The sequence below is a fragment of the Trichechus manatus genome, unplaced genomic scaffold (assembly GCF_000243295.1).
Source record: "Trichechus manatus latirostris isolate Lorelei unplaced genomic scaffold, TriManLat1.0 scaffold00045, whole genome shotgun sequence".
Classification (NCBI taxonomy): Eukaryota; Metazoa; Chordata; class Mammalia; order Sirenia; family Trichechidae; genus Trichechus; species Trichechus manatus.
This window is the reverse complement of record NW_004443981.1, coordinates 1,212,638-1,235,449: the sequence shown is the minus strand read 5'-3', so window position 1 is coordinate 1,235,449 and position 22,812 is coordinate 1,212,638. Positions and strand designations below refer to the sequence as shown.

At 37.2% G+C, this 22,812-nt stretch overlaps 2 protein-coding genes across 11 annotated transcripts in view; one reads left to right on the top strand and one right to left on the bottom strand.

Moving 5' to 3' along the window:
- The window catches only part of EML5 (EMAP like 5), a 144,108-nt gene extending 130,243 nt beyond the window's left edge, over nucleotides 1-13,865 (top strand). For 2 of the 3 annotated variants that reach the window (XM_004376655.2, XM_023731681.1), the window contains 11 exons: nucleotides 3,187-3,360; nucleotides 4,131-4,339; nucleotides 6,702-6,859; nucleotides 8,152-8,266; nucleotides 9,087-9,275; nucleotides 9,447-9,619; nucleotides 11,205-11,367; nucleotides 11,687-11,790; nucleotides 12,503-12,656; nucleotides 13,356-13,456; nucleotides 13,745-13,865. In XM_004376655.2, the coding sequence (XP_004376712.1) occupies nucleotides 3,187-3,360; nucleotides 4,131-4,339; nucleotides 6,702-6,859; nucleotides 8,152-8,266; nucleotides 9,087-9,275; nucleotides 9,447-9,619; nucleotides 11,205-11,367; nucleotides 11,687-11,790; nucleotides 12,503-12,656; nucleotides 13,356-13,456; nucleotides 13,745-13,781 (1,577 nt within the window). In that variant the 3' untranslated portion in view covers nucleotides 13,782-13,865. Of the gene's footprint in view, nucleotides 1-3,186; nucleotides 3,361-4,130; nucleotides 4,340-6,701; nucleotides 6,860-8,151; nucleotides 8,267-9,086; nucleotides 9,276-9,446; nucleotides 9,620-11,204; nucleotides 11,368-11,686; nucleotides 11,791-12,502; nucleotides 12,657-13,355 lie in introns of all 3 variants that reach the window. The other variant, XM_023731680.1, reaches the window with a different exon arrangement.
- Nucleotides 13,866-14,148: 283 nt separating this feature from the next.
- The window catches only part of ZC3H14 (zinc finger CCCH-type containing 14), a 47,751-nt gene continuing 39,087 nt past the window's right edge, over nucleotides 14,149-22,812 (bottom strand). For 4 of the 8 annotated variants that reach the window (XM_023731684.1, XM_023731686.1, XM_023731687.1 and 1 more), the window contains 5 exons: nucleotides 20,664-20,784; nucleotides 19,633-19,769; nucleotides 19,258-19,349; nucleotides 18,326-18,432; nucleotides 14,149-17,736 (listed from right to left, as the gene is read on the bottom strand). In XM_023731684.1, the coding sequence (XP_023587452.1) occupies nucleotides 17,730-17,736; nucleotides 18,326-18,432; nucleotides 19,258-19,349; nucleotides 19,633-19,769; nucleotides 20,664-20,784 (464 nt within the window). In that variant the 3' untranslated portion in view covers nucleotides 14,149-17,729. The remainder of the gene's footprint in view (nucleotides 17,737-18,325; nucleotides 18,433-19,257; nucleotides 19,350-19,632; nucleotides 19,770-20,663; nucleotides 20,785-22,812) is intronic. The other 4 variants (XM_023731682.1, XM_023731685.1, XM_004376651.3 and 1 more) reach the window with 3 other exon arrangements.

The window sequence follows — 22,812 nt, the reverse complement described above, 5'->3', positions numbered from 1 at the left end:
AATTTCATTCTGTTGTACATAGGGTCGCTAAGAGTTGGAACTGACTCGAGGCACCTAATGACAACAATATTTGAAATTGACTTGATGGCACATAACAACAGCGTTCCTTATTGAGATGAAGCTTGTCTGTGCCTCACCGTACTTTCTTTGACTTGAATGGGGAACATTTTTAATTTTTGTCCAACACTTAAATTCAGTATTTAAGTTATTGTGATTGGTCTTTTACAAATAAATGCCCTATTTTATTATAGGATAAACTTTTATACCTATTTCCATATAATTTTTATTTTTTTACAGTTACCTTGACTCTTCTAACAAGTTTTTTTCAGTGATACTAAAATTTAAATATCTGGTTTAATACTTTTTAGCTGCTTTGTTTGAACTATCAGATTTAATTTATCAAATTGTGTGCTATAAATAACAGATTGTGTACAGTATAGTCTAAATTTATCAGAATATTTTCTTTAGAAACCAAAATTTCTTTCTGCATTAAATTATTTTCGTCAAGGCAGTTTACCTTATTTAATACTCTTCTCCAATATTTTTAACAGATTTGTAATTTGGAGCAAATGCAACTTAGTATTTTTATTATTTTACTAAAAATACTTATCTTCTGAGACCAAATAAACTGCTAAATTTACTTAAATATTCACTTTTTTAGTGTAGTTCATGAAACATAGACAATACAAAGCTATGACTTGTTAATTTAGAAAATACAGAGAACTGGGAGAATTTTTTAAGCAGCAGGAACAGACTACACAAGATGAATAACAGCAAGTATATATTTTTAAAAGATCAGCAGTTTTACTTATTTCTACTATGAAACCCTGTTTTTTAAAACAAACAAACTGCCTTATAGTGACATGAACTTAGCTTTTTAGCAGACAGCTGTCTATATGTTTGAAAATTTCTTTTGCAATCTATTCAGGTGATTTTCTACCTACTGCCTTTCTCAGTTGTTTCCACTTTTCATCTCTCATGTTAACATCAATACTGAATATATCATGGTTTAATATTTTTATTGTATAATATTCATATAGTTCGCTAAACAAGACATTCAGTCGGCTAACAGACACATGAGGAAATACTAATCATTAGAGAAATGTAAATCAAAACTACAATGAGATAACACCTCACCCCGACATGACTGGCACGAATCAGAAAAGCAGAAAATAACAAATGCTGTAGAGGCTTCGGGGAGATTGGGACTCTTATGCACTGCTGGTGGGAATGCAAAATGGTACAGCCATTTTGGAAAATGATATGGCGCTTCCCTAAAAAGCTAGAAATAGAAATAACATATGATCCAGCAATCCCATTCCTAGGTATACATCCTAGAGTAATAAGAGCCACCACATGAATAGACATATGAATACCCATATTCATTGCAGCATTATTCACAATAGTAAAAAGATGGAAACAGCCTAAGTGCCCATCAACATACGAATGGATAAACAAACTATGGTACCTACACACAGTGGAATACTACGCAACGGAAGAACGATGATGAAACTGTGAAACATTGCACAACACGGATATATCTGGAGGGCATTATGCCAAGTGAAATAAGTCAATCAGAAAATGACAAGTACTGTATGAGACCACGGAAACCCTGGTGGCATAGTGGTTAAATGCTACAGCTGCTAACCAAAGGGTCAGCAGTTCATATCCACCAGGCGCTCCTTGGAAACTCTATGGGGCAGTTCTACTCTGTCCTCTAGGGTTGCTATGAGTTGGAATTAACTTGACAGCAACAGGTTTCAGGTATGAGACCACTGTTATAAAAACTCATGAAAAGGTTTACACACAGAAGGAAACAATCTTTGATGGTTACAAAGGAGGGGAGGTGTGAGGAGGGAAAAACATTAACTAGACAATAGGTAGGTGGTAACTTTGGTGAAGAGTAAGATAGTACACAATACTGGAGAAGTCACCACATCTTGACCGAGACAAAATAAAAGAAGCTTCATAGACACATCGAAACTCCCTGAGGGACCAAGCTGCTGGGCTGAGGGCTGTGGGGACCATGGTCTAGGGGGACGTCTAGCTCAACTGGCATAACGTGTTTATAAAGAAAATGTTCTACATCCTACTTTGGTGAGTAGTGTCTGGGGTATTAAAAGCTTGTGAGTATCTAAGATAATCCACTGGTCCCACCCTGTCTGGAGCAAGGGAGAATGAAGAAAATCAAAGACACAAGGGAAAGATTAGTCCAAAGAACTAATGGACCACAACTACCACAGCCTCCACCAGACTGAGTCCAGAACAAGTAGATGGTGCCCAGCTACCACCACCAACTTCTCTGACAGGGATCACAATAGCGGGTCCCAGACAGAGCTGGAAAAAAATGTAGAACAAAATTCAAACTCGCAAAAAAAGACCAGACTTACTGGTTTGACAGAGACTGGAGAAACCCCAAGAGTATGGCTGTCAGATACCCTTTTACCTCAGTACTGAAGTCACTCCTGAGGTTCACCCTTCAGCTAAGGATTAGACCCATAAAACAAACAATAATAGCTGAACCATGAATACAAGATTAAATGGGCACACCAGCCCAGGGGCAAGGACGAGAAGGCAGGAACGGACAGGGAAGCTGGATGAATGGAAATGGGGAACCCAAGGTCGAGAAGGGGAGAGTGTTGACACATCGTGGTTGGCAGCCAATGTCACCAAACAGTATGTGTATTAATTGTTTTATGAGAAACTAACTTGCTCTGTAAACCTTCATCTAAAGCACAGTAAAAAAAAAAAATTCATATAGTTTGCCACATAATTATATAAAGGTTAAAAATGTATATAAACACAATATGTGTACTGACTGTTCAGTTGAAAACTATTTTTTCTGTAAACCTTCACCTAAAATACAATAAAAAATATACCAAAAAAAATTGTATATAAACGTGCATTATTTTTGAGTCGTTTAAAGATGTGAATGACTGATTTACTTGTCTTTTCCCAAAAATACAATTTAGAATGTAGCCTTAAGGAGTATTCTGTATTATTCCCTTCCTTCCCTCTGCTCCTTTTGTTTTAATTTAGTCTTACTCTCCAGCTGTTCTGTATTAAGTACATAGTCTTTCTTTGGTATATATTTCTCCACGTTTCAGAGATGAGTATACATCAGCTTTCGAAATGGAAATATTTGTAAGAGGTGTGTTATACCTTTTGGATTTTATCTTTATTTAGCTACAGCCCCTTCTGTCCACATCTGGGATGCAGTGAACAAGCAGACTTTATCTATACTAAGATGCTGCCATTCAAAGGGAGTGTGTTCAGTCAGCTTCAGCGCTACTGGCAAATTATTGCTGTCTGTGGGACTAGACCCAGAACATACTATTACCGTTTGGAGGTGGCAGGAAGGTAGGATTCTTTCTTCTTTGTGATTTTTAAAAAATAAGAATACTAGGGTAATATTAATTCTGTATTTAATACTTGCCTTAACTTGAGGATTGAAACCATTATTCACTACAGCCCTACACAGTATACAGTTGGTGGTACTGGAAGTATGTCCCATTTGAAAACTCCAGTGAAAACGTAAGCTCACAAAACAGATGAATTAATGAAAGTTATCAGTAGTATAAATAGTTCACTTCTATTTTTTTTTCAGTAAGAAACTACTTAAGTGTCTTTGCTAATTATTAATGATTTGATTTGTTAGGGAGGATCTTAACCAATAATTGAAAATGAAGTATATTTCATATGATAAAAACCAAAACCAAACTCGTTACCATCGAGTTGATTCTGACTCATAGCAACCAGAAGATAAATAGGTTAATATTAGTTAACATGCTTTATACAAAACATTTTCATGAAATGAAGTTCATGGAGCTACATAGAGAAAAAAAAAAAAAAAAAAGGGATAAGGTCCCTAAAATCGAAAATGGCCCTTAAGTGGTATTGAAGCTCTCTCTCCAGAAGTATACACATCACTTGCGAAGATACGTGGAAAGGATCCTCTATACAAGTAATTGTACATCATGTGATTGCTAGGTAGCAGGGCAAGGGACAGGACCTTCATCTTCTTATAAGCATTTGTTTTTTGAACTGTGTATTTTAAATAACTATTTGATCTTATGAAAATTAACTTAGTTCTATTAACCGTGTTAATGTTCTTGTATCTTCTTTACCAGGTGACAAAATTGCCAACAGAGCTGGTCACAACCAACGTATTTTTGTGGCAGAATTCAGACCAGATTCAGATACCCAGTTTGTGTCTGTGGGAGTGAAACATGTGAAGTTCTGGACCCTGGCAGGAAGGGCTCTTCTGAGCAAAAAAGGGCTCCTGAGCACCCTGGACAATGTCCGCATGCAGACCATGCTCGCCGTAGCGTTTGGTGCCGTATGTCTCTCCAGATGCTTGTGGTGGTGTAACTTGAATGACACAAACTACTTCGAATGTTCTTGCCTTAGCTAGTTAAGCATCAGCGTGGTTTATATGCCACTGTAATCTGCTGATCATTACACATGTTCTCGTAACACACGTATTTCATCTTTCAAAAATCTGATACTGTCAGAATCAAGGAATGGGAGGGAAAGTTAATGAGGGGGAGAAGGAGTATGATGAGACATGAGTTCTTGGTCCATTACCATGCCAAAAGCCTTTATTAACCTTGTAATAATCACCCTAAGTATCCTAATACTTCTTCCTTCCAAGTAGTTTCTCAGGGTCCTAAAAAATATTTGTTAGACTGAAAGAAAAGTAAATCAAGAAACAAGATTTTCAAGTGATTTAAGGTGGTACTTGTATTTAGGATTTCCTTTGCTTTCTATCACCATAACTCATTGCTTATCTAATTCAAAGGAAGAAGGAAGTAGAGAGACAAAAGGAGAGAGCACAATTCCTGGTCTAGATAGAAGAGGGTTCAGGAACCTCTCCTCCCTTCATCCACCCTCACCTAATCTGCCAGTGGTTTACAATCCACATCTCTTCCCTTTAATACCTTGCCTTGGCTAGGGTTTATAAATCTTCTAGTGCATCCAAAAACTAAGTGGATTTCCTTCTTAAAGTGTTTATGTGTGTATACAGTATTTAAAGGAAGAAATTTATACTTTTAGAACCTTTCAGTGCATTTGTGTTTTTGAGCAAAAGACCATTGAAAATGTTGGACATGCAATGTCAAAACTCAGTTGAACATCTTGGGGATTCTTAATACCAAACCAGTAATTCCTTTGCAGATCAAATGTTTCTTGCATTTAATCTGTCTGGGTAGAGTAATTTCCTTTACCTATAAAATTCCTTATGTAATCAGTAAATACAAAACCAGTAATTCTTTGCAGATTGAATGTTTCTTGCATTTAATTTGTCCATATAAATTAATTTTCTTCACCTGTAAAATTCCTTATGTAGTCAATTGCCCATTCCCAGTAGAAAGTAAACTTGAAAATTGAAGAATTAGTCATAATTGACTTTTTATGTATGAAGCAACAGTGCAATCAGTGAGAATGTTTCCTACATAATATACCAAGGTGGCTTAATCATTAGTTTAAGCATTTTTGAGCATCCTCTATGCTAGGGGCTGTGAAAAAAGCAAGGGAAGTAAAATATTGGTTTCTATACATAGAGCATTTACATTCTAATTGTAGACTGAGGCATGAATTAATGATGCGCCTAGTGACAAATTAGTGTTGTGCACATATGAGATATGAAGAATAGTCATAAATGCCAGAGAACTGAAAGCTAACATTAGATTGTTATAGGGAGCTCCATCTAGTAGTCTCAGAAAGATGGGAGAAAAGAAAAATCTCAGTTTATGATTTTCATTGCAGTTCACATTCTTATGTTTCTATTGATCTTTTCGTGTTGTTTTTGTGAAAGAAAGATCTTGTACTAGCTCTAAAAATGAAGTTAAAATGGGATGAAAATAACATATAATGCAGGGTTTGATTTCTCATTGTCTGCATAAATGAACTAAATCAGGATTACAATTCTCAAAGTGATCTAGAGCAATTATTAAACTTTTGGACGTAACAAATTTATCATATTTTGGATTGTTTGATTGGAGGAATACATTTACTTTTGCTGTTTTGATTTTAAGAAATCATGGCAAATATTAATTTCATATATAACTGCATAAGTTAGTGAAATCTGAAAAACTCCCACAACTTTGCCATTTTTTTTTCCCGTTGCCTTCGAGTCGATTCCTACTCATAGTGGCCCTATAGGACAGAGTAGAACTGTCCCATAGTTTCCAAGGAGCAGCTGGTGGATTCGAACTGCTGACCTTTTGGTTATCAGCTGTAACATTTAACCACTGTGCCACCAAAATATTTTATCAGCCCTAATAAAAAGTTATCTTTACTTCCTATTCTTTTCACTCTTAGTTACTAATGAGAGTCTCTGTATTTCTTGGAGGGAAGCAACCCAAAGGGACGATATAAACTAGGATTATAGTATTTTAGGATTAGAAGGACCTGAGAGACCCAGCTCCCTCATTTTACACATGAAAAATCAGATACTCAGAGAGGTTAAAAGTCTTGGCCAAGGTTATTCCAGCTAATAAGCAATAGAAGTGGAAAGGGAAAAGGTCCTGACAAAGCTGAGCCTCAAGTTCAAGTTTTCTGACTCTTGAGTCCAATACTTCTCCCACCCTCCTATGCTTTTTGTATCAAAGATGAGATAGTATTACACTTAGAGAATTACGTCTATTTGAACTGTTTGAACTTTTGATGAGTTTATCTCCCCCTCCCCCACTCCTTTTCAGAATAACTTGACGTTTACAGGTACCATCAGTGGGGATGTCTGTGTGTGGAAAGATCACATTTTGTGTCGAATTGTGGCTAGAGCTCACAACGGGCCTGTGTTTGCGATGTACACCACCCTGCGAGACGGACTTATTGTGACTGGTGGCAAAGAAAGGCCGTGAGTCCTCTTTCTTTTCACAGCCTCACTGCGTATTTATGCATCTGTGATTAACCTGAGGTTTGCTGTTAGATATTCTAGTTTTTTCTCGGCTACATCAGTCATTCTCTTCTCTGACCTTCCTTTTCCTGTGCATCTTTTTTGCCTTTTGTATGCCTTCTGTTACTTTATTTCTGGTCTTAAATCGGGGTGATAGTTTTCCTGAGGGGTGCACAGGTAGTTGTCCTGCAGGTCAAGAATTGATTTTCTTAACGTGTCTGTGTGTGCCTGCCTATTTGCTGCGTGACGGGGGACCCACCCGAGAATCTTTACCACTGAACGCCGGCTGCATCGTAATCATCTGTCTTCTTTTTTGTTCAAACTGTTACTAAGGGGTATGACCCATAACTGCTGCATTAGAAAAGGATGAGCGGGTGCTGAAGACAAACTTTGCCTTGTTTGCTTTTGCTTGAGGCAAACTTGTTAAATTATATGATAAAAGACCTCAAAATTTAAGTCTGTGAAGAAGCCTTTTTCTGAGTGATTTTCAGATCTCCCCACAGTAACCAGATACTTACAACTGATTTCCCATTGACATACTCATATGCATGTTAAAATGTGATATATAAGTGATGAAGCAGTAGTAAGTACAGTTCAGTACAGGATTGAAAGAACTCGCATATATTAAACACGAGGGCAGAAGCTTTTTCCTTTTACATAGGGAAAAAGTGTAGTATGGTACATGCACAGGTTTTTGTTTCTCTAAGACTAGCAGTGCATCCAACAGAAAATGAAGGACAATTTTTATTCAGTTATCTCAAGAGGAAACTGTACATGGGCTAGCTTTTACCTTTTGCGTGTGAGTCAAACCCTGGTTCCCCCTTACATCGTCTTCTCTGGGTCACTCCTCCTCCTGAGTAGCCAGTGAACCTTTCCCAGTACACGTTTGACTGTATACACTGTCCTAGCGTCTGTAACCCTGTTACTAGCCTTACATTTCCATTATCCTTTTAATATTAAAAATCATTTTGTACATTTCCTCTATCAAGAATTGAGATTTAAAAAAAGAGAGACGATAAACGTTTATACTCACGTCAAAAAAATTTTTCACACTATAAAATTTGCTTAAACTACATGTTTGACTGCCATACAGTGTATCTTAAAATTGCCATAGAATGTTTAGGGTATTAGAAGCAAATCACAAATTTCAGAGTCCTTTTTAGTATTCTTATAATTTAGTATTTGTTTACAATGAAAAATTATTGTTTATAGCCAATAATAAATTCCTGTTTGGGTTTGGGTTCTTCACTTAGGTCAAAAGAAGGAGGAGCAGTTAAATTGTGGGATCAGGAACTGAGGCGATGCCGTGCCTTCAGGCTTGAGACAGGACAACTCACGGACTGTGTTCGTTCTGTTTGCAGAGGCAAGGTAAGATGTGTTCCTTTAGCCCATACGGCGCAGCAGGAAATAGCAGTTATTACTGTGGTTCTCTTGCCCTTTGCAACTACCGAATATTCAATGTTAATTTCTTTAAGGAGGGTTTGCTTGCCAGTTTTACTCTGCCTTTTCCCTGCTGCTTTCCTTACAGGTCCACTGTTGGCAAGGTAGTGCCCAAAATAGGAAGCTCCTCACTTCGTCTAAACACCTGTATTTGAAGCTACACATTTTCTTGAATCTGCTAACTGAACAATGGTAGACAGAATTGCATTTCCTTAGTTGACTCATTTTGAATAGAGCAGCTGTCTCCATTTAAAAAAAAAACAAAACACATATTCCTATTAAAAATGTGGAACATGTATGCATCCCAGTAAGTGTATTTGTTAAGTTACATACATTATCTTCAGTCTGTACATTAAATATAAGCTTTTTTTTTTTTTTTTTCCAGTTAAAAAGTAAGTATAAATAAAAGCCCTAGTATTTTCTTCCTATAGTCCAAATATACTTACTCTTCGGAGAGCGTAAGATTAAAATATCCTCGTCAAAGTCAAAACTTTAATTATTGCAGCTAGTGCGTTACCTTAGAGAAAAGTTCTGTTATTTAGCATGGACTGTAACATGCAGCCCAGCCCAGCGCTCTTGAAATGTGTACCTCTACTCACAGATGTTTGCACGAGCAAATGATTCGCTTGCTGGTAAAAAAGTAAAAAGAACAGCAGAAAGTTCTCTGAAAGTAAAATAGCATCATTCTTATGTGATTAAGAAGAGCAACTATTGTATTACATCCGATGTATTGGTCCATTTGTTTCAGGGCAAGCTATTAGTTGGGACAAGGAATGCTGAAATAATTGAAATTGGAGAGAAAAATGCAGCATGTAATATTTTAGTTAATGGTCATGTGGATGGACCGATCTGGGGACTAGCAACACATCCTTCCAGCGACTTTTTCCTTTCTGCTGCTGAAGATGGGACAGTGAGACTCTGGGATATTGCTGATAAAGTAGGTACAAACTTTTTTTTAATGTTACAGTTTCTAAAAAGGGTAGTGCAAGACCTAAATTGTTAGCACTTAAAGAACTACTTCAGAATTAGGTTGAGAATTTTGGGGGGAAAGTGGTTTAATCTGTGAGTACTATACTTAATGTAGTTCTTTGACTCTTTTATTATGCAGAAGATGTTAAACAAAGTGAATTTGGGACATGCTGCCCGTACTGTGTGTTACAGCCCTGAAGGGGACATGGTGGCTATTGGAATGAAAAATGGAGAATTTATCATTTTACTGGTGAGCTCTCTAAAAATATGGGGAAAGAAGAGAGACAGACGATGTGCCATCCATGATATCAGGTTAGTCAGCAAATGGAAAAGCATTTCCAGTATGTACTTAAATGACCCAGCATGCATTTGAAAAATTTTCCTTAGCTACACCTTTGAAAAAGGTTCCAAGTTCCTGTAGCATTTTATCACATCAGAAATCATATGCTGAAATACAACTGTTATATATACTTGTTTATTTCTCTTGCTAAGTTGTAAGTCCACTGTGTCCCACCACAGTGTCTAATACAAGCACTAGGGAATGTTGGATGATGAGTGTCCACTAAGTTCATCTTGTCAAGAACTATCTGCCACTGTAATACTGAATATAGAGTCATCTGCCCTTTGGAAGTTGTCAGCCTGGAAAACCGAAGTTCTACCCTCAAACATCTCCTTACTACTTATTATTCCCTTAATTATCTCAGTTGGAGAATATGAGTGTTGATTCATTTAATCAATACTCATTGAACATCTTCTGTGTCCCAGAATCTGAGTTAATGTAAAACTTTCTTAAACCTGTATTTTTCATTAAGCTATTTTAATAGTGGCTACCACTTACTGAACACTTCTGTGTGATCTGTAGATTATTAATCCAGCTCTGTTGAAAGCTGGTACTCTATTCACACAGTAGAACTCTTTAAAAATGAAACCATACTCAGAACTTCAAGATATAAAACAGTAACATTGGCCTCCCGTAGCCCCCCAAGTGTCCCTAAGTCACCGTAACAAGACTCGGAATATTTTCCAAAGACTGAATTGTCCCATACTCCCTTCCATGATTATGAGGTGAAATAGTACTTCATTTTGTCTTTTAAAAAATGTTTTCCAAGCTATAAGTAGTGTCTCTTTGTTCTAATAACCTGAGGTGTGTTAAGATCATCTGCTTTTTGCTGTTAAGACACCATTTTTCCAGATGGAAGAATCCTATTTTAGGGAATTATGGAATTTAGTTATGTAATTGTTAGTGATTTAAAAAAAAAAAAATTTTTTTGTATGTTGTTGTTAGGTGCCACTGGGTCGGTTCTGACTCATAGCGACCCTGTGTACAGCAGAATGAAACACTGCCTGGTCCTCACGATCGTTTTTATACCTGTGCCCATTTTTGCAGTCATTGTGTCAGTCCATCTTGTTGAGGGTGTTTTTTTTTTTTTTTTTGCTGACTTTCTACTTTACCCAGCATGATGTCCTTCAGAGATTGATCCCTCCCAATAACATGTCCAAAGCATGTGACACGTAGTCTCACCATCCTTGCTTCTACGGAGCATTCTGGCTGTACTTCTTCCAAGACAGATTGGTTCGTTCTCTTGGCAGTCCACGGTACATTCAATATTCTTCGCCAACACCACAATTCAAAGGTGTCAGTTCTTCAGTCTTCCTTATGACTTGAGAGATGAGAATTCAGGAAACATTTAATTTCAAGTAAAATATAAAAGCTTTCTTGTTTCATGTAACACAGATGACTCTCTGCATCAGTTGTGTCTTATCAGGTAAATTTATGTAAGTTTGAGACCATATCACATATAACTAATTTTCAAGAGCTAGAAAGGAAGTCACTGGTCTTACATATAGACTAATTCATGTGGTCTGACACATCTTTTACGTTTTGTTACATATCCAGATTTAGTCCAGATTCCCGGTACCTGGCAGTGGGTTCTAGTGAGAACTCAGTGGATTTTTATGACCTAACATTGGGGCCCACCCTTAACAGAATCAGCTACTGCAAAGACATCCCGAGCTTTGTCATTCAAATGGACTTCTCTGCAGATAGCAGGTATCTCCAGGTACAGTACCAGTACTACCTGCCCAGTTCACAAAGGTGGTTCTGCTTTCACATTGCCTGTCAGTGAATGCATTGCAAGCTCCTGAGTTCCAGAGCTTTGCACTCTCACATTTATTGACTAGTCATGATTTTAGCATTGATTCCGTAGTATCCTTCTTCTCGGTCCTTTCCTCCACTTTCTCTAACAGATTTTGGTAGTGATCTTTGTGTTGATAATGTTAGAAATGTAAATCAAGTAGCATTTTGCCAGTATACTATAAACCTCTTGCTTATTTTACCTTACATAATGGAATTCTTGTCCCATTTTAACATGATGAAAGGTCTCCACTGGTTGCTATAAACGGCATGTCTATGAAGTGCCTTCAGGAAAACATCTTCTGGATCAGGCTGCCATTGACAGAATTACTTGGGCTACGTGGACTAGGTAAATGCTTCATCTGTTCAGAAAGGAAGAACTGAGGGCAGTTAGAAAATCGGGAAATCCTGTTTCTCAACAGTAGGAAATAGTAATTGAGTTTCAGGTTTTTGTTACAATACTTTGAATTCTTCCTAGGAAGAGATAATGGTTTGTGCATGCAGGGGTCCTTTCCGATTGGCCATTCTGTGCTATATGGGTGTGCTGTCTTTTAAAGAAAGGAAATCAAAGTTAGACTTTAAAGATACCCCGATATTTTCCTTGACACTAGGCTTAATAACAGGTAATAAAAATATATGTGGTGCTATTGGCAACTATTATTTTTCTATCTAAAGGAATGCTATCTTGAAGCTGTTAGATAAAATGAAAGCTTAAATATTGGCTCAGATTTGCTGGCTATGACTAGTAACCATGAGCATCCGCTTTTAATCAATGAAAATGAAAAATGCTATCAAACTCCCATATCATCAGCATCACTTTTAAAAAATACTTGGTATCTGTTTTTTGTGAAGTATTTATTTGAATTGTTATAGGATGGTTAAGTCTGTAAGCCCTTTAAATTATAAAATTTCATTAAAGAGGGAGGAGAGGCCTCCAAACATCCACCTTATTTCCTGTGTTTTAAATAACATGATTAGGGACTTAGAGATTGCCAAGAAATTCCCTTCTTTCAGTAGAGTAAACCTGTGTTTGCTGGGTTGGTTTTATTTCTTCCCTCTAGTATTCTGGGAGATGAAGTTATGGGAATCTGGTCCAGACATGCTGATAAAGCCGACGTCAACTGTGCCTGCGTTTCTCATTCAGGAATCAGCCTTGTAACAGGCGATGACTTCGGCATGGTTAAGTTATTTGACTTCCCATGCCCTGAAAAATTTGTAAGTCTGTGTCCAGTTTAGTATTTCCTATCATTTTACTCCCAGCTGAGATTACTGACCACATTAGTACTTTTCCCCTCATGAGCTGATAGCTAAAATATGTTTTGTCCTGATCTGAAAATACTTTAAAATTTCTCCTGTATTCCTAAAATTTTTTCCAAACTTCCTACTTCTAGATCCATTACCCTGAACTAAAAAGCTATTTGAAATATTCCCTCTCCTTCCCCCCAGTAATACTATCTTTGGAAATCATCCTAAGAAAACTGTGATTGGCCTTTTGGCAAACCTTTAATCAGTGTATTAGCCAAGTTTCAGATTCCTCAGAGAAAAACATTTCAGAGTATCTGGAGACGTGACTGCCCAAATAACCAGGTTTGTGTTAAGTGCAGATCCATTCTAACTCTGAAATAGCAATGTAATCATTAGCTTCAGTCCTCCCTTCTCTCTTCAGAGCCCTTGTAATAAGAGATTATGGTTCATTTGTTGACTAGTCACTATTTCTGCTTTAATTCTGTAATATCCCATTCTTCTCAGTCCTTTCCTCCACTTTTTCTAATAAGATTTTTGTAGTGATCTCTGGCACTCTTAATAATGGTAGAAATATAAATCGAGTTGTACTTTGTGAGTATGTATAAAGGAACCTTTGACCCTTTTGTGCATCACATGCCCTGAGCTTCATTTTTCATTGTCTTTTTTTAGGCAAAACACAAAAGGTTCTTCGGTCATTCACCCCACGTGACTAACATCCGTTTTACCAGTGGGGATCGGCATGTTGTTAGTGCTGGAGGTGACGACTGCAGGTTGGTAACTTTCTCAGCCCAAGAAAAGGAGCAGACTGTCTTACTAGTTATTAAGAGATGTAATATAAATTCTTCTACAACCTCAGTTTATGAACTCAGCTAATCAGCCTTACCAAAGGTAGCATAACCAGATGGTTACTCCAAGTCCTATACTATGTAAATACAGAATCAAAGGAGTTGAGGAAAAATTTTACACATGTGATTTGAAAGCTCATTTGAAAAACATTAAACTGTTCTGAAAATCTAGAAATATAATGTACTCACTGCAATTTTTTTCTCTGACTGCAGTTTATTTGTCTGGAAATGTGTACATATGCCTCACTGAAAGATACGGATGCCGAGAAAATGCTACGTAAATTAACAGCCTTGAGAGACCAGGATTACAGAGGAAAAAAAAAAAAAAAAACCCTGCTTGGTCAAGTGGTGCTAACCCAAGATTGTAATGGGGGGAAAGGCCCAGAATCACAATAGAAGACTGATAAGTTCCAAATGTTTGCAGTTCAGTTTGGATAACTCTCCATAATCCATACACTGCCAGATAGTTAAATTTCGAGGAAAGACTGAATGCCTACTTGGTAACAGCCAGCCCTTCTTTTTGGGTAGATTGCAAATTTGGCAGACCTGCGGGGCAGATTTAGAGGGCAGCACCTCAACAAACCAACCAACCAAAAGCTTAAAACCCAACTTGGATAATTTCTCTTTTTTTTTTTTTAAAGCAAAATTGTGTTCTCAGCATTCATAGTTTATTTTCAAGGTTCATCGTTTAATGAAATATTTTATCCTTGCATTTCCACAGTGAAACACCACCACCACTATAAAAGATCAGTTTTTAAAAGGCAAATATTGTTTTCCGTAAGGAGACAGACACAAGCTTTACTTAGAGAGTACAATGCTTCTTAAGCATTAATAAAGCTTTTTATAAAGGACACTTTTCTCCTGGCAGTTTTGAATTCAGGAATAGATGTAAAGGTAGTAGTGTATGATTACTGTATTTTCATTCTTGAGCTACTGTCAATCTTATGTTCAAAAGCCATCTCTATAATTGAAAAAACATGATAGTAGCCTCATTAGTGGAAAAGCAGTACGATAAACAGTCATTTCCAATGGTGTACAGTTTTTAAGGTTTTAGGCAGCAGTAGCATTTAACTGGAAGAGAATACTCAATATATTGGTAGATGTATAATCTCATATAAACATTTGCTTAACATGTAAATGAAAGGATTAAGTTCACATTTATAAAGTTATACAATTTAATAACTATTGGAATAAAATTTTTATAGTTTTTTCTATTGGAAAAATTTGTTCCGTTAGATGTATACCATACCATAGATCCCATCCAAAATGAATGAATACAGGTCCATCTGGGAGACTTGTCATTACAACCCCTTTGTGGTGTGTTGAGGCTGAACTCTCAGATTCTTACTCCTGTTCACCTTAAATGCTGCCAAAGATCAGTCCTAACCATCCAGGAATTTGCTGTTAGTCTACCTGTAGTTTCCTGGAGATTGGAAATTATGTAGACTGCTATTAAAAATATATATATTTTTCTAAGTGTGAAGAAGTTGAAGATGCACTATTGGTCTCGTGTCAGTTATCTTTGCAGCATAAGAGACCCCTTCCCTTGGGTTTCTGGAAAGTCGTTTGTTTTGACAGGACACACAAAAGTTCCAAATACCTAATTTCTATGTCCAATATTTGTGAGTATTAAAAACAGATGCGACTGAATTATATCACAGAAAGCCTCACCAGTGATTGAACCTCGTCAGTTTTACAGCTCTGAATAGCTGTGTCTGAAATATTAAGGCATTCGGAAGCTTGAAACATAATAATCTTTCATTATTCCCGTAAGTGGGTTCTCCTAAATTAAGCTGAATTTTAGAATACATAATATTAAATTTCCATTCTGTCAGTAAATTAAAGGAAAAAAATATCCTAAACACTACACTCCCATAAAAATACTCCATTTTTTGAGGCTGTTGCAGTTTTAAATTTTCCTTATGGGTCAAGTTTGCCAACTTTTGGCTAAAGAGAAACTCCATTTCCATTAGTGTGTAGGTAGAAACTATGTAGAATAAAATCGCTTCTGCTGCATTTTTGCTCTTCAAAGTGGCCAACCTGGCAGAAGCCAGACTCACTCAGGCACAAATCAGTTTCACAGCTGAAGATCATGATTAAAGGTCACCTACTGACCACCCTGCTTGTACCAGCCATCAACCAAGGGAAGGTTAATAAATGTAGTAGGCCATTTAGATTCTGCCCTGTATTACTGTTTTTTAAACTCAGATAATTATTTTTGTGCACAGTACCTGATTAAGCTCCTGGATTGGTAACCTGAGCCGCCTCCTGGTACCTGGAGTGCCGGTTGCTGTCTCTGTATCAATGCATGCCAAAACACACTGTGCCCTCGGGGACAAGCTGTGGCCTGTCAGCCACACGCGTTCCCATCCCTTTTTGTGACCCTTTTTTATGGTGGTTCATTTTAGACCAAATTACCCAACACAAGTTTTAGGGTCAACCTTAGCGTGTCCATAAACCATAGCAACTGAATGATAACATTACACTCTTAAATGTTTTCCGGTAGTCTCTGTTAAATAGCAAAAAATGGTCAGATTTTAGCATGTTATTTCCTTGACGTAAAATGGCTAAAATAAACCACTTAAGCCCTTTTTTTTCCATTTATGTTCTTTATAGTAGAACTATAAGAATGCAACTGTATGCCATGTATAAATAATAAAAAGAGTCTGTATTTTCAGAAATTTAAAACAAATTACTTCTGCAGAGACAGTAAAGCGTTATCAATTTAGTAACTCTGGAATGAACGCCTTAAGTTCAGTGGAGTAAACTCTTCTGAAAGAAAGTAGGATTGTCATTCCACCTAAGCCTAACGACATGATAGCTCTATGCTACTGTGTGCTTTGTCTTTCCTCACGTGTCAAGTCTTTGAGATCAGCACAGCAAAGTGCAACTTACAGAATGGTTTAATAACTGGTTGATTCTTTCCTCTCCATTGGAAAACCAAAAGACCACAAAACCTTTGACTGCTGGCTTTATGCTCTTGAACGTGGACTTTCTTTTACACGTGTGGTTTTATTATGTCCCCTGGCTTCACGACTAAGCAAGTCAATGAATTTTTTTTTAAAACAGCACTAATTTAATTTGGTCCTGAGAATGTCTAAGTCTGTATTATCCATTTTGCATTAATTCTTTTCTAACTACTTTGTAGCTTTAATTTAAAAAAAAAAAAAAGTATGTATCTTTAAATCAGTGATCCATTGGTTATTTAATTCTAAAGCATTTGACACTTCTTGCCTTAACAATTTTAAAAACCATACACACAAAACTCTGTATATTAATTCAACAGTCCAGAAGTTTAGTCCTATTTTGAGGTTTACCCATCCGATCTCTATAATTATATAGCTGTCATTTAAAATATACTATTTAAATCTAATTTTTACATTTCAAAAATTATCTTTAGTAGTAACTAAGTGTATCTTCTGTGAGGTTATTTCGAAGAATGTTTTTTTCAGAATGTAAGAGTATATATATGTATGGCTATATCTTGTGAGTTTAAAATCTGTTTTCTGATACTTTATGGATATATATATATACTTGTAAAAAAATTTGTATAATTTTGTGATAATGTAGTTCCCCAAAATATTTATTTAAAGAGCATATGTTAATAGTAAATGAAAGCATTTTAAGGAAGTGTTCACATTTTTTATACTTGCCATTCCAACAGTTTTCACACTACACATCTACCTCTCTAGTCCTTTCCCAGAAGGTGAGGAACCATTTTACCTAAGCGGCACTCAACCTGAGAGGCCTGTATGCTTCTCAAAGTAAATTCACTTAAAAGACAAACAACAAAGAAAAAACAAACAGAACTGAATGACTATTGTAAGCCACCTCAACACTTCCGGCCACGCTTCTGTTTTCACAGTGGATTTTGAAAAATACCACATTACAAATGCTGATACTTAAAATAGCAGTGTACAGACATGCCTCACACGTTTCAAAAGACTTTAGCTTTTCCTTGAACTGTCTTTTCATAGTAAAAACAAACAAAATGAACAACAACAAAAAACACTCCATGTTAAAACCACTAAACACCTTACAAGCTTGAAAAATTAGACACTTCAGATAGGCAATAAACTTGATATTATGAAAGCAATATATTCCAGGTTTCAAAGATTTGACAAGTTCTGTAGAATATCTTTCATCAGTAGATGGCAACTTTCAAAACCCACGATCTTCTGCCGGGTAGGACTGGGTGTCATTCACTGAATAAACAGAACCAACAATGTTACACTGCTTTGCATCCATACATACCATATATCTCAGCTAAAGTTGAATATTTTCAGACAGTGAGTATTTGGTCTACAAGTTACAATGTAAATATCAGATTTTTAAGATTATTCAATTATGTAAGGTACATGTAAGATAATAATAACATACATAATTAAACTTATAGGCCACACTAAAATATTTTGAAACTTCTTTTCAATGTTTTATAATTGCTAATGTCTAGGAAGATAGATCTGATATTCATACGCTGTGTGTGTGTGTGTGTGTGTGTGTGTGTGTGTATTCCTAAAGGCCTTTGTATTTGCTCACATAGTGGATGATCAGGAGTAAAAGAAATCTGATTCGGAGATGATCTAGGTAATCAATCACTGGATAAAACAAAATTTGGTCACTGTAACAAATTATTTCTCAAAGGACCCTTGTATAATTAAACAGCAGAAAAAAATCAAATTGCTAGCTTGCAGTTTCCCCAATACTTATGAGTTTATAAATTTGAGAAACCACCCACCTATATTAGGAAAAAGTGTTTGAAGTAACACTGGAAAAACTAATGTTAATCTTTACCTGGTTTGAGGTCGAATCCATTTCAAGGCATGTCGTGGTGGTACAGTAATGGTGGGATGGTAAAACGCACAGTCAGGTCTTGTACACTGAGTGTTAAACCTACAGTGCTGAAGACAGTGTTGTTTCAACAACATTTGCAAAGCTAATACAAGTAAACCCACAACAACCTGAGATGCAAGTACCCAGCCCACCCTAACCAGAAATGGCGCAAGAGATACTGCCCGTCATGTTAGGACTACTGAAGCCTTGATAAATGAACAAGACACAAATCCACCCCCTGCCCCCGCTGAGACACAAAATCCTAGTCAGATCACAGCAAATGAAATTTCAAAAGGAACCTCAACATACAGATTTCTTCTAACCAATGTAGTATTCATCTTCGCACACCCGGCCCAGCATCATTTACACCTGTCACTATTCTCTGCCCAGTTACAGTTGGGGGAAGTGAGGGTCTTTCATATGGTCGTCCGGCTGCTCTCTTGGGGAGATGAGGCACTCTGAACAAGTAGAGATACAGCACACCAATCTTTAGCACACTGAAACTATTGCTACAAGCTTGGATGGTGTTGAGCAGTACAGTTAGACTTCATCATCTCAGTTCTGGCATTAGGTAAAATAAAAAGTAAAAACACACCCTCCTCATGCTTAGGGGAAGAGAAGAATGGAAAATGTGACTAATAAAGATGAGCTCCCTTTCCTGAGAGCTTAGGGATACTAACATTAAATAGTTCAGGACACCTGGCCTAAGAGGCCAGACTGGGGCACAGTAACATCGAGGGAATAACTTAAAGGTCTCAAGGGCTATCGAGCAAACTCTGACAAACAAGTTGAACTGGAAAAAATGCAAACCATTACATGTACTCGTGATCTTCCAGATCTCAGAATTGAGAAGTTGTCACTAAGTTGATTGCTGGGAAAATAAAAGTTCTTACTTTTGGATGATAGAAAGGACATTCCATTTTCTTACAAGCAGGGAAGTAACGGCAGAGCTGAGTACTAGAAGGTGGTGCTGGTGTTGTAACTGCTGATGAAAATAAGGACAAAGATTGATATAAATCAAGTGATTTTTTTTTTATGGGGGTGGGAACCATTTTAAAAATTAAAATAGAATAAGGTTTATACATTAGTCAAGATAAGACACATCAGAATATTATAGGACAGACATAATTGTTCTTTAAAGACTGGTTACATTAACTGATTTTTTGTCAAAGTGATTTCTAACACTTTTTTTTTTTTTTAAATTCAGTTTACATTCACAAAACACCATTTTCCGTTTTGTACTCAATGTAGTGCACAAAGTCACTTACCTGGTTTTGGAGGCAGTACTGGGATTCTTCTACTCATATGAGTGAAGGGACAATCTGGCTTAGTACATTTTGCGTCATATTTACAATTTGGATGAACAAACAAACATTTTTCAGCAAATTTACAATTGGGAAAGGCTCTGAAAAAAAAAAGCGTAGTATTCACACTTAAGAGCTCTTTTATACACTATCATCACTGCTTATTTTGAGAAACACAGAAGTAACAGAAAAAAAGGATACTCCATTTTTAAATGAGGCAAGATATCAAATAGGACACAACTGTCTATTCCAGAGCCAAGGATAATACCAAACTTTTTCAGCTCAAGCCAACTCACCATGAAAGGCAAAAGCTTTTTTTTGTGTGTGTGATAAAATCACACCACTTACTCTCTATTCAAAGTCTTATGTTTGTAACTGTTATGAAGTAAACCAAAAAATACAGTGAACATATCTTATGTGCAAGGCACCATGCTACAACTAAAGAGATCCATCCCATGGTCTCCCAGTAAGTATGTCCATATTATTCCCACATCAGAAGTTCCTTAAAGAGGCTAGAACATGGAGAAATTCTACCTACAGGGCTAAAAAACAAATTCTTCTAAACATCCTCTCACAAAGCTCATTACATTGAACCAGCCAGTGGGTTAAAAAAAAAAAAAAAAAAAACCCAAGTCCAAAACATCTTCTCATTACTGTTAACTAAAATTTTCCCAACTCTTCAAAATAATCTGTGTATGTGTGTATGAACACAGTACATACAAACGAGGGCAGTTATGTACAGAACCCTCAAGGAAACCAGAAATCTCAGTATCTCCCAGGTTTGAGGCACCACGAAGCCTCCCCATCTTCCCTTCCCCCGCAGCCCAGCAACCACACAGACACAGAGGTATACTGTTCTGGGGGGGCTGTGGCAAGTGCCACTGCGTTTAGTTTTAAAACTATAACAAGCTGTTGAAATTTATCCATAGAGAAGAAAATAAGCGATAAGCTATAGACATTAACCTGAACACCTAAATCAGTTTGATGCTACTTACTTGCAAGGTGAAACGGGGTGATGGTAAGCACACTCATCTCCATTTTTACAGCCAGGCCAATACTTGCAGCGCTCCAAAAGCTTTTCTGGTTTCTGTGCCACACTCAATTCGCTCATCTCAGCTACAAAGGGAAAGGATCTCATTAATTATGATCAGTTGGGTACATGGCCCCTTTAATAGATTTCCCTTAATCCCCAGTCTTAAAATCTTATATTCTTTTCATAGTAACACAAAACAAAGGAGCCCAAATAATCTGATGAACACTGGTAATAGAATCCTATAAGATAATCAGGACAGAAACTGCAGTTCTTGTGAAAAGTAAACTGGACAGGGACTCTGTTACTACAGCCAAAGTTCTAGCACTAAACTCTGATTCTCAGTATTATTTCAGAGCTGGGTTAAATGTAAGAGAGGGAAGGATGTCAACTAGGAGATGATAAAAATACATGGAAACTGAAAACACCTTTAAGGTGGTAAGGAATGTGAATTAACTCTAACATTCAGGCAAGACTATGAAGTCCAAATAAAAAATGTTCCCACTTACTGGGGTATATGTAGTTTCTAAGTCAAGGTGATAAACTCACAGCAATGTCTAAAAAACGAGGGAGACATTTTTGCCTAAATGGGTCACCAATACCATCACCTACAGGGCCCAGAAGATCACCAGGCTGGTGTAAGATGGTGAATGGCAAGAACTTCTCCGTGTTGGGGAAACAAAGGGAGAGGCGGGCACTAGCACACCCACCATCTGCAGGGCTCCCTGACACTCCAATCACTATGTCCTGTCCAATTACAATGTCAGGTACTCTGACATGGGAAAGAGGGGCCCGTGTTGCCAGACTGTCTCCTTTTTCAGGGAGCCCAAAATCTTTTTATGTTGACATTTAAATTTTAAATACTGGCAACTAAAATTTAAACCACTGAATAAAATAAGTGAAATTACACCTTTAGGCCCAAATTTAGTGGCCAACTTCTGGCCCAAGACACTCTAGCCAAAAAGAAAAAAAAAGTCATGAGTATTAACATATCATGGTTTATATTCATGTTTATGAAGTCATGTAGCACTCCAATCCCATTCCTCTAGTCATCTGCCTCAGGTCAGGCAGTTCCAGTTTGGCTCTGTAACCTACTAGCTGAGTTATATACATTCTGGGCAAGTGTCATCTGTCATCTCTAAACTTCAATTTCTTCATCTATACGAAAAGAAAATAATGTCTTCCTTCGAGTTTGATGACTACATGTAAAGAATGCGAAATAGCCAACCAACTGTAACCTAACAGCAGCAGCAACTAGTATTATGAGTGCTTACTGCTCTCATGAAGCTGGGTCTCACGACTGTTTGGTCATGAAGACTGAGCTTCAGTGTTCATTATAGGGGTACAAGGCACAAATCCGCCACACAGCTCAGACAGGAGCATCATCAAACAACTATTATGGCTACACCCAATATATAAATTTCCCATAGTACTTTAAACATACTCAGTAAAGTTATTTTGGCTCTAGGATATGGAAGTATTCTTAGTTCCAAAGAAAACTGGGTAGGGCTAGAGGGAGGAGTTTCCCCCACTTTTAAATGGGTCTTTTGTCACCCCTGCAAAGAAAGTGTCGTGCCCTGCTCTTAAAGAACATACGTTAGACTATGGTATATGTATGAGAGGCCGGTACAAATGAGACAAGACTAACAGAGCAGCTTGGCTGGAAAGTAAGTAAGGTGGCTGGATACTCGCGAGCGATATAAAAGAAGTTAAATACAAGGGAATGTGTTAAGTTGTATATACAAAGGCCTCCGACTAACATTTATTTCATAAGCTACTAAAACTTCTCCTGCTTGAGTTTCAAGAAGCAAATTCATTTAATATTGAAAACTATAAAATCTGTGCTGCCACAGAATAACGGCTAGTGGGAGTGGCTTAAAATGGAGGCTGCTTCTGTTGGTAGTACCTTTGAAACAACTAGCAAACAGCAGTTACACCAAAAGCAGTTACAAGGTTTCAAACTCCCTGCTTGAAGGCGGAGAGCAATGCAGAGCCAAAGCCTCATCCCTGAGCAGCAGAGGAAGCCTAAATCAAAGCCATGGGCAGGCAGCTCCCCACTGACCACAGTGGTCTCCGTACCGGCCTTGGCACCTGTACAACCTAGCCAAGAGTTT